The sequence below is a fragment of the Amphiura filiformis genome, chromosome 3, assembly GCF_039555335.1.
Source record: "Amphiura filiformis chromosome 3, Afil_fr2py, whole genome shotgun sequence".
NCBI lineage: Eukaryota > Metazoa > Echinodermata > Ophiuroidea > Amphilepidida > Amphiuridae > Amphiura > Amphiura filiformis.
In genome coordinates this window covers 34,942,028-34,954,277 of record NC_092630.1, presented here as the reverse complement: position 1 = coordinate 34,954,277, position 12,250 = coordinate 34,942,028, and the positions used below count along the sequence as shown (strand labels likewise).

General features: G+C 36.0%; 1 protein-coding gene across 1 annotated transcript; it reads left to right on the top strand.

The window, feature by feature from the left end:
- Positions 1 to 196: 196 nt before the first annotated feature.
- On the top strand, positions 197 to 12,095 carry LOC140148420 (protein lin-37 homolog). The gene is made up of 8 exons (XM_072170352.1): positions 197 to 284; positions 4,008 to 4,108; positions 5,283 to 5,336; positions 6,130 to 6,269; positions 6,955 to 7,130; positions 8,873 to 9,007; positions 9,634 to 9,707; positions 10,422 to 12,095. Exons 2-8 carry the CDS (start codon positions 4,017 to 4,019, stop codon positions 10,507 to 10,509), a joined length of 759 nt encoding a protein of 252 aa, XP_072026453.1. The 5' UTR covers positions 197 to 284; positions 4,008 to 4,016; the 3' UTR covers positions 10,510 to 12,095.
- Positions 12,096 to 12,250: the final 155 nt, after the last annotated feature.

Here is a 12,250-nt window from a genome sequence, read left to right as displayed (position 1 = left end):
TCAACACTGGCCATACTATTAATACAAATGCTATATGTGGTTAATAGTGACATTCATAATTCTTTAAAATTATTTATTTTAAAGGTCTAATTGAATTTTTATTGATTTGTGGCTTATAATTGTGTTTTTAGAATTACCTGGAATCATTAATAGTTAATGATGGTTAATGATGATAATTAACCTTTGACCTGCATTGACCGCACATGTACATGTACAGTAGGTGGAAAATTCAATCTGAAAATAAGTCGAGTTTTTACTAAACTATTAAAGGAAAGTCGAAACTGGTAAGTTTGCAGCTTGCTATGTTAGTCGTCTCGTACGATTTTGGCAAATTTAAGCTTTATAATCCTTGTTTATGAATATGAGTGAGAGAGAGAGAGAGAGAAGATCGGATCGGGATAGGCAGCTTGCCTTAATAATAATTTAAGCTTACCGTTTCTGTTCATTTTGTGTTGTTCTTGTCAAGGGACAGGCATAAAAATTTCAAATTAATTCTATTAACATGAATTGTTGTTTATTGGAAGAGAGAACTTCTCAGAAGCAATTTGACACCAAAATCAATCTTCTACTGTATTGCTAAGTGAAGTTATGACGAAATTACTGTCGGAACATTGGGCCATTATAGTTAAATTAATTAGGTAACCGGGCCAGGCAAACCTTAGTTAACACATTTGCTAGTCAGCCAAATTCGCCGACAATGTCAATGCATATTTACATAGAAATTTAAAACAACTGGCCGAAGAAGGAAACGTACATACATTGTAAATATGATTTTCTATACTTCACTTGACCCAAATATATGATTTTTTATGGTGATAAGTCACTCGCACATGGAATTTTAGAGGGATTTGGATAGCAGTTCCATTAGAAAAAGCTGCTATCATAATGAGACTAAGATCTAGAAACACCCCCGAAATGCCGTTTTGGGGAATTTTGCTAGCTGAAACTTTTTGATGAAAGTCAATCTTTGTTTGACTACGGAAAGTGCTATGAAAAAATGGTTTTCAGTTTTGGCTTTGTTTACTCTTGAAAGGGCTTTGATTTGATATATCAAATGATGCAGTTTGATGGCAAATTTGAATTTATCTAGCATAGGCCTACCTAACTTAATAATAGTCCTGAGTGCATGCATGGGGCCGGGGGACTTGATAATTTTTTGTTTTCATTGTAATTTTATCTAATTTTTGTTGAATATTATGTATGTTATCATTTCCAACACATTTGTGAAATTTTGTATGAAAATTCAATTTTTAAGGTGGTAAAAATGTGATTTTTGTGCTAATTTTGGTCAAATTTTGCAATTTTTTGGCCATTTTAGGCCCATTTTAGGCAAAAACAATGATTTTTTCCAAGCGATAACAAAAAATTGCTTTCTCCCAGCTAATAAGTAAACTGGAATTGTTATGTGAAAAGGATGAAATCATGAAAGTTTTTGTCAAACCATGTTTCCCTTTTGTCAGAAGATGAATTTTGGGTCAAAATAGAATTTTTCCCAAAATGCCCCTTTTGACCCCTTTTTGACCAAAACGGTGATTTTCACCAAGGCATATCTCACAGAAATATTTTTTCAAAAGTGAAGTCAATGTTGCATTCTGCTTCCTAAAGCATTGAATCTGTTGTCAATGCAAACTAGAGCATCTGAAAACGATTCATTTTGGTTTTATTCATAATTTTCTCCAAAAATGGTGGCACAAAATGGCACAGATTTACATGACTTTATTATCAAGTAAAATAAATAGCGCCCTCGCTCAGATGTGCCTGTCCCTATATGCTTGTATCATGTGTATTGTATATTATTCATGTATGCTACACATGTAGGTGAATTCAAATTTACCATCAAACTGCATCATTTTAAAAATCAAATTTAAAGCCCTGGAGTAAAGAAAGCCAAAACTGAAAATCTTAAATCTTGTCAAAGATTGACTTTTCATCAAAAAGATTCAGCTAAAGCTGAATTTCCCGCTGAATTTATACTCGATCGCCGAGCGATGCGATTAATCGCTTTTGAAAAAGCGATTTGCAATCGCCGAATTTTGTGATGCATCGCCCGTCGCTTTTGCATTTATACTTATCACGGCGATAGCGATTGCAGACGACAATTGCTGTCAATAATATTGCTTTGAATTTTAGTTAAAAATCGAGAAAGGTAAATTAATTAGCAAAATAATAGATCCAGTTGGTTGTATATGATTGGTTGACGCATTCACGTGTCAAGCGATATCGCTGGGAAGTTGAGATTTCTTCAACTTGCAAAAGCGACGTCGTTTTTGCCTCGGCGATTTGAATCGATTGATCGGCTTAACGCTCTGGAAATGCAAGTAAACATTGAGCATGCGTGAAAATCGCTTTTCTGCAAAAGCGATCGAGTATAAATTCAGCTTAACAAAACAGCATTTCGGAATTTCGATGGTGTTTCTAGATCTTAGTCTCATGATTATTGATCAAAATCCCTCTAAAATTTTTATGTGCGAGTGTCTCATCGCCATAAAAAATCATATACTGTATTTGGGTCAAGTGAAGAATGAATTATAGACAACATATTTATGTAGGTTTCCTTGACCAGGCAGGCTGTCCAATCTGTTCTTTCAAATTTCTGTAAATAAGTATCGTGTTTGGGCCCCAGTCTAGGCGAATTTGGCTGACTAGCAAATGTGTTAACTAACTAAATTGTAGACCACTTTAAAGATTAACATCACAACAGGCACATTTTGGAATACACTTGATTCTTGATTCTTGATTCATTATCTAGTCGGGCAGCAAACTACCCGGTTTTTAAGGCCCGTGGCCTTTTGATGAAGACAATGTGCCACCTATCCTAGCATGTTGTTTGGGTCCCAAGTAACATATATTTATACATGTTTACAAAAATCCAGATGCAGCAGATGGCGCCCATTTTGGCAAAATATTTCCAATATTTGTCCAACTGCCCTTTCCCAATGTGATTTTATTGGCACAGTAGTGATTGTTTTAGGCTTGTTATAGTAGTTTTGTCATGTTGGCATGCAGTAGCACCAATATTAATGATTGACCTTTTCGGTAAATCCCATAACCCTTTGCGAGTACACCTGAGAACTCGTCATTTGACGTCACGCCGACTTGCAATGCGCAGTAACGATGTTCGATAAACGATGTGCGCATCGGCGCGGAGCGGCGTGACGCAGAATGACGAGTTCTTAGGTGTAATCGCAAAGCCTTATGGGATTTACCGAAAAGGTCAATTTACAAATTCAAAATGGCCGCCAAAAATTCAAAATGGCCACCGAAATCAATTTCTTTCCTTCAAACATACAATAAGCCTACATCAATCTGGTAACATATGAGATTGGACACGTGACATCAATATTAAAATAATAACAGAATCTGTATCTGACTATTCTGAGGGAATTACTGCAATGTAAACAAACCAACTCATGGCCCATGCTGTACCGGTACTGGTTTTCAGTACCCTGTTTTCCATGGGTGACTGTAGGAACCCATGGATTCGATCCATGTACTTGGCTTTGCACAAGTTTCGGTTTGCAGCTGTTCACGGAAAGTTTGACTGCCAGGTAAAGGATTTGGAATTTTGGAAATACACAAATAAACATGTTTGTGTCAAAATCAGACAGAAAATCGGCAGCCCTACATGTATACGCCAATGGGCCCTGCATAGGGCGGAGGATATTAAATGAAGCTTAATACCAAATAAAAAAAGTCCTCTTTTATGGAAGTAGTGGTTTGTTACATTATTTTATATAATTTTTTTTTCATTGCACTGTGGTGTTGTCACATTTAGATGGAAAAAAAACGCATTCGCATTGCCCAAAAATGTAAAAAAAGAAAGAAGAAAAAAAAGAAAAGAAACACAGCGTCAGCGCTTATAATATTAGGGTTTTGACCTGAAGGAAGCAGAGACAAAGGTTTTTTTTTGCCTAATGAAATTTTGTACACTATGCATGATGCATGAATAAACTAAACCACGCCGTCATCCACTAAGAATGTTCTTTCATTATTTAATTTTTTGACAGGTGTCAAAGATGAGTGGCAAAAGCAAGAGTAGTGATGTATCAGGTGCAAGAAACAAACTAGAAGGTGTTCTCCAAGGCTTAGTAGAAAAGGCAGAAGAAAGGTCAGTACGCAAAATACATGTATATGCATGATCTGTCATTTTTTGAGATTATTTAATCATGAATATGTACACAAAAAATAAGTTTGGATATGAAGTCAGGTCAACAAAAACAGCTAAATGATACTAGTACTCCTAGTGATTAAAGAATATTGGTAGAATTTAGTCTATAGGTATCAGGTGCTCTTATAATTTGCCATGACTGTAAAATTAAGTGTAAATATTCGTGCAACATTTATTTTTGTGCTTTTCATGAAAGTAGCAACTTGTGAATATATCCTTTTATGTATAGGTCAATTTATGGAAGCTTAAAATTGCGAATTTAAAAGCAAATGGGGCAGTTCACCAGGGGTGTGATTCTTCAGGATTTTTCCTAATTTCGGGATTTTTTGTGACCAAAATTTATGCAATTTTATTGATTTTAAGCCCATTTTGGGCTATTTAGTTTTTACTTATGTACATACATGTATGTGCTCTGTAAAGCACATCGAGACAGCTGTATGATGTGCTATATAAATCTCTTTCATTTTTATTATTATTATTATTATTGTTATTATTTTTTTCACACATCCTGATTCACAGTTATATTGGCAAAGCACATAAAATACGTATAAAAAATGTCAATTTTTACAATATTGCTAGCTCTGAAACATTTGCCTCTTTTGAGTTGTGCAACATCTGGACCATATTTCATGGACAATACTAAAACTTAAGTAGGCCTACTTACTCAGCTACGTACTGGATTTCCAGAACCAGGCTGGACCAGTCCACAAATTACTAACCTTAACCGTCGGTCCAATCTGGGTTGGTTCAAGACACAGTCCGGTCAGTTGTGCCCTACATATATGTAGTATATGAGCAGTCAGGATGCAAATGTGATGTATCCAAAGGTTACCTCAAAGTGTGTATTTTAAAAAAGGTACAGTCATGTCTTATTACATATTTACTAATTAGCCAGGGATGGACACTATTTATAATGAACATGGTATTAAAAGCTGCTCGGTCATTCAAAACAAAAATTGATAATGATAGTACAAGGCAGCATGGTGAGTATTGCATTTTGCACCCAAAACTCATCCCATGTCATACATGTGTACAGTAGGCCTATATGTTTATAAAATGAAAATAAAATGTACATTGATATACATGTAATTTGTCTTTGAATTTCCCCCAACAGCAAGGCATCAGATGATCTTCTAGCTGTGAGGTTAGAAGATGGAACAGTTATAAAGTAAGATTTATACCATACTTTTTTATTTTTCAATTTTGAATGAAATCCTAACTCATCCTTTCCCTGTCCATTCACATACCGTAAACGTTCGCCTAATGGCGCTATGGGCTTCCTTGACATAACTGGAATTTTAGACACAAACTAAAAGTGCCCTCCCATAAAAATCCCACCAGCAAATAAGGGCACATATACCCTTAATTCTTGTTGGGATTTTTAGAGGAGGGAGCTCTCTATTTGTACATGAAATTTACTCCAAGGCAAAGGAGCCCAGGTGCGCCATTAGGCGAACGTTTACGGTATATCCACAGAAGTTATAATGTTAATGAAAACTTTATAGACTTAAAGTCTGATGGGGTTCAAATATGTGTTACGATGATCTTGTTTTGGGAATCTGGCCTATACTCTGATCAGCTTGTAATAGGTGGACTCATAACATTGTGGATTGATATGAAGTGGCGTACACACAGTTGGACACAATACTTAGGCGAACTACACTTTGTAAATATACGTGAGTGTAAGTTGGGTCTTTATTGACTTGTGCAGTAACAAAAAGCGAATAATTCTCGCCTATTACGAGCTGATCATAGTATACTGGTACTTCATCACATCTTCAGATTTCAAAACCTGTCAAAGCAGTTGTAATAATATTTCAGCTGTAAGGTATTAATTTTGCAAACTAATAGAAAACTAAAAGGACAGGCAGAAGAGGAATTAAATTGATTTATTGTTATAATGTAACTAAGTTCTTGTTAACTCTCAAAATAATCCTTACAACCATTAATTATACAAACAGGCAAGAACCAGATGATGATTATCCTGGTGTACCAGAACAGCCACAGGCAAAGAAAGTAGTGAAATCAAGGAAAAGGAGAAAACGTGAACTGCCGTCGTCACAAATAGACCATGATCTAATTGATGCATCCAAATTACAACGTAAGTTATTTTGTCGAGTTCATCTGTGGTGGTTAAACTGTGGTTAGTTTAAAAAAAGTTGAAACCTGAAACAGGTTCATGCCTACAGAAATGAAAAATTAAATGCCAAATGACAGTTTTTGCAAAGTTTACTGCTTGCAAAACAAAGTGAGTGGTCAGGTTTTTGAAAGTTTTCAGAAATTGCTCCAGCAGTTATTAAGATATTAGATGAAAAAATGTGTATTGCAGTGGCCTGTAGAACAGTAAACTCTCATGGGTGGTACATTATATACCAACCTGCTACCATGTTTTTGCTCATTAACATGTTAATGAGACATATTAGCCTTAAAAGTTGAATAGTTTTCTTCCATTGACAATATCTCAATATTTCTTTAGGGGCTGTTGAACAGGTCACTCAACTTTACAATGTAGAAAGTCAAATAGCAAAATTGTTGTCATCCAACCTATGTTAATTTACTAAATATGTACTTCAATAATGATTGATCAATGTGCATGTGTAGTATTAAAGGGGATTGAAGTATTGAGGGGATTAAAAGTTTATTAAAGGTGGGTGACCTGTTAATGTACTACATTAGAAATATGTACTTCAATAATGATTGATCAATGTGCATGTGTTGGAGTTGAGGGGATTAAAAGTTTATTAAAACAACATACTAAATAATTAAATGTGTTTTTGTATCCACAGATTCATATGTAATGAAGCTTTTTGATCGCAGTGTAGACCTGGCAAAGTTCCGTAGCAACTCCTCTCTATACCCCGTCTGCCGTGACTGGTTAGACAGTAATCCATCTGGAAACAAAACCAGCAAAGATGAAACCAGAACACCATCTCCAGATCCACTCCAAGATTCAGAAGAACAGGTGTGTGTGCTGATACAATTAACTTGATATATTTCCAATCTTGTGAGAACACAAGTGGGTTTTATAGCATGGAATCAGAGTTGCTCTGTATGGTAATAGAAAAGAAGGGCCTATAAAATTGAGAAATGTGCGATTAATTTTAATTCACAATTTTAAGCTTCCTTTACAGACCTATAATACATTGCAGTAGTGTTTGCGATATGAACCCATAAGCCACATTCTACAGACAATTGCTGCCTACTATGGTCCAAGACAACCCATATCAAACTAATATTCAATTACTTCATGCAAACAAAGTTGCCTGACCGTGCAGGCTCAAACTCTTATTATCATACACTAATGTTTCATACTTTCAACCACATGCCGCTGAACTGTGTGACTTTTCATCATGCTGCTTGTACTTTTCTGCAAGTGGAGTGGCATGCCACTGAACGACAGGACTATGAAAGTCAATGCATCGCTCTGTGTTTGATACTGTTATATAGCCCATATATGTCAGTGAATTCAACTCCTACATACTTGCCAACTGTCCTGTTTTACCTGGGATTGTCCCATATTTTGTTTACCAAAACACTTTTTTTGTCAAAAGTTATAGGTCCCAAATTACTTTTCAAGGTTGGAAACCGAAGAAATACTGCTACTAAAGAAAGTGCCAACGTTGTGGGTTTTTTTGTGCACCCTGGTGAAGAAAATGCATGCACTAAATAATGGCTGATAGAAACTCCTGAAACATTGCCAAACTGTTTGATGTCAATAAAATCTTTAATGTCTTCCAAAATCCATTTGCAGATAAAACCCTCAGCAATTTTGAGAGACACAGGCCTGAGTTTTTCAACATTAGGAAGGCTGGTCTTAGGAGCGGGAACAATTATTCCTTTTTTCCATTGGGTGGGCACATTTCCCTCATATTTGTAGGAGGAATTTAAAATATCTGTGAGTGGAATACTGAGTTCATAAGCAAATTCACACACCAATTGAGGTTTAAACCCATCAGGGCCACCAGCTTTAGATGGATTCACTTTCTTAAGTTCAGTGTAAACATCCCATGGGTAGAGGTGAGGGACTGGATTTTTTTGCAGGTAAATAAGCAGGAAGCTTAGCCAGGACAAGAGGCTCAATGTGAGCTGACACACTAGCAAGCATGTTGTTAATAGTGTTAGCCTTACCTGTAGAGTCATCATCATCAATACCTGGGACATTCTCAGATTTGTTGCTAGTGACCGTTTTTATCTTCTAGTGCCACTTACAGGGCTCAGTTTTTTGGAGAGATCTAATTCTCTGAGCATGATAAATAAACTTAGCTTTATTAATCTCTCTTTGAACCTTTTTCCGTAATTTACGCTACTCAACAGAGTTTACCTCAAAAGCCATTTGTCGTTTATATGGTGTGATCCATGGCTTACTACTATTGTAATTTTTTTCTTTTTAACTTGGAAACACTGTTCAGAAGCAGAATCAAGCATGGCATAAACCTATCAACTTTACACTGAGAACCCTTGCATTCAAGGATTTCATGCCAGTCTTGTTTCTGAATCCATGTACCAAAGTGTCTAATTCCATCTGCAGTGATGGGACAACCAACACGTATAGTATTTGAACAGAGTTACTTCTTTTTGAAATCACTTTCGGCCTTCTGAGTACCTCCTCATTCAATGTTTGTGTTTGTTGTTTTGCTGTTGGATTTAAAATTGAATGAAATAAAGATGAGAAAATGAGTACCATTTACAATATTTATGATGCAGGATGAAGATGCGATACCCAATATCTACAAAATGCCGCTGCCGTCAAGTTTAGCAAGTGAAGTGTGTGAAGAAGGACAAGACCTGAGGATACCCTCACCAGTGCCGCAGCCAACAGAAGAACTGGATATCCATGCAGTGAGTATAGTGTGATCTGTACCAAATAGGTTATTATTACTACCCTTGTAAAAGAAAGCTGTTAAACTCTAGTGTAAAAATTAAGACACTTGGAAAAAAACTGGTGTACGCCATTATACATAAGCTAGAGAACACCTTCAGAAAATGTTTTATTATTAGTGAGCTGGTTTACTTGGTTTTGTCAAAGCTATTTATTACCTCCGACAATGAAACTTGACCCCCCCAAAAAACGATTTTAATCTCTTGCAGTGCTAGTTACTAGTGCTACTTGTTTTACCTTGTAAAGGGATGTTTTTATGCTCCCAAACGTCGGGTGTTTTGTCTTTTTAACCCTAAATTTTGGATGTTGTACATACATGTATATCAAACAGTTTTTAACATTTATTTTCCTTGGTTATGTACACTACTTGAATCTTTTTAAGATCCATTCAAAGTTTCCCTGCTGGTCAGTTGGTACTGTCTTAGTTTGCTTTTTTGCTTGACAACATGTATTTAGACACCTGTACATATTGCTAGTGTTGGAAAAAGTACTCTTAACTTGTGTGATTATGGCAAAATATAAGTGTCTGTTAGTGTTAATTGGAATTGTGATTTTTGTTCATCCTGCCTGTCTGATTTATACACAGGATACATCACAAGTGCCAACCCATGATGTCATGCTGAAAAATCATCTGGAGAGGTGGAAGGAGTGCAGGCACAAGTAAGTTATTTTTGAAATTACGGTAGATGATGAACTTATTGAGTCCAAACCAAAAAAATATAATTATTATCAGCAACTGGCTAAAACAGTAAACATCACAAGAACAATCATTGATTCATACCTCTGTTTTTGTTTTTTGTTTGCCTTTACGTTTAGGAGCACTTTTCGATTGGTCCCCTCCAGTCAAAATACCACAACATTTTTCTTATACACACCAACTTTCAACCAATGCAGTGCATTTTGTACCCTGGACAGTATTGTTTACATAACAAACAAAAGGGCACAGCTGTACTATACATGTACATTTTGTCAAATTACTTTTAAAAATTTACCTGCCTAACAGCAAAGTCACCCGCATCTGGGCGGGTGTTAAAGTTCATCCCTACCCCTAAGCCTGTTCATTTGGTACTTAAACGATATAGGCCTGGTCTGTAGTTCTGCTGCACTCGATGACCATTGGCAATAAGGCCTGGGGAGGGTTGATGGTCTGTAGTTCTTGCTCCATTCAATGACCATTGGCAATAAGGCCTGGGTAGGGTTGCTGGTCGTCAGTTCTACTCAAAATGGTGACCATTGGTGCTACAAATCCAAAACCACTACAAATCTAGTACATGGCTGCTATGGTGGTTTTAAAACAGTCAGGTTGGTGATTACTTCTTGGTCACATGGAGATTCATAAAAAAACTTTTTTATTTGTGTATTTTATTTTCACAGATGGAAGGATGCAGCTCAGTCCAACCAAGCAAGATACAAAGAGAGTTACACACTTTTAAAAGCTATGTATGATAGTGATAGGCAATAATAATAATAACCAGTCATGAAAATGTAGCCCTTGAATCGGACCATTATGTTTATCAAAGAAGAGCATGGGGTGAAACAACAGTTTCGGGCACAATTCTGTTGCACAATGTACTTGGAGAATAAAGGTATTGTTTTTAGCCACGGTCGTGCATCTATCTCCTCATATAACATGTAACAAATTATTTTATGTATGACAAGGCGAAGCCAAGTTGTATAACAAAGTGAAGCTAACAAGCCAATGTATAACAACAAGGCAATGAAGCCAACAACAAGGTGGATCCAACAAGCCAATGCATAACAACAAGGCAATGAAGCCAACAACAAGGTGAAGCCAACAAGCAAATGTATAACAACAAACCATTGGAGCAAACAAACCAATGTATAACAACAAGGCGAAGCCAAGTTGTTTTATGCAAAAAATAATGATGTCGCCCGCATGTTATACGAGACAATAGATGCATGACAATGGCTAAAAACAATACTTTGATTCTCATTCATAAACACTTCAATTCAATACTAAATTTTAATCAAATTAAAATTTTACAAAGAATTACCTAGGGCTTAGAATTTATCAGTCCAGATGTTGCTATGCGCCTCTTGATTGGTCAAATAGCGCATCATATAACCTGTATAAGAACCAATAAGATTGCAGGAACTTTCTACAATTGTCACCGTTGTCACATTGAGCCAACATGAATGTACATCATATTAGTATATAAAAAAATAAAGAACCATAGACAAAAAATATGCAGACCATTCACCAACAAGCAAAGTCCAGCATCATCTGTAAATGAGGGTCAATCGTTCCATGAAGCACGCGCAAGAAACCACTACACCCATTTTGCACATGTTACCACAAGTGCAGGCTTGACATCTTTTGCGCAAACCTTCATAGGCACCATGGAACTGATAATAAACCCTAATACCACTCCATGATAGCCACAAACACACTGTGCGTGATTTGTTAGATTAGTTCAAATGATTGGCCTGTATGAATATGCGAGAATTCTCAACATATTACAACATACAAACATGGGGACTTTGTTTATTGGTGAATGGTTTGTATATGTGACCAGCTCCCAACAAAACCCAGAACAAGTTGCCAGACATGTTTTTGAGTTATAGGTCTATAAAGATGACATTCCCATAAAAAAAACGAAAATTTTGAATTCTTAATTTCATGTTATTTGATTGTGGGACTGAATAGACTTTCAAATCATTAAAAGTACTTATTAAAAAGAGGTTTATTTAATCGATAATTGACAGTTGAACTATCATGATAATCCCTATTCAATCCTGTGTAAGGCAGGAAACTAATTGGCCCATTACTCAGAATAGCAATTTGGCAAATATGTCAAGGTATCAGATACAAAATTATCCATATCTTGAAAATTATTGATGCTATTTATATACTTTTGGTATCATTTTAAAGCTTATTGTGTAGTGCTTACATATTTATTCAAATCATGAAATGTCAAAAATGCGACTTGTTCCTTGTTTTGTCAGAGCGGGTCACATTATGTTTTGTGTATGGAAAGAACACAATATAATAACCAGTTTCAGTTAAGTTGCAGTGTAAGTGCACTATGTGTATGTCAAGTGCAAAGAGTAGTAATTGTTTTACAACAACTGCACTCTGAGCATGACATACATGTAACACACACATGCTGCAGTTCATCAATTCTGCACCTGAACTTTGACTTGCTAGTAAACCTCCAGTGGGGTACAGAAGTCTATCCCAT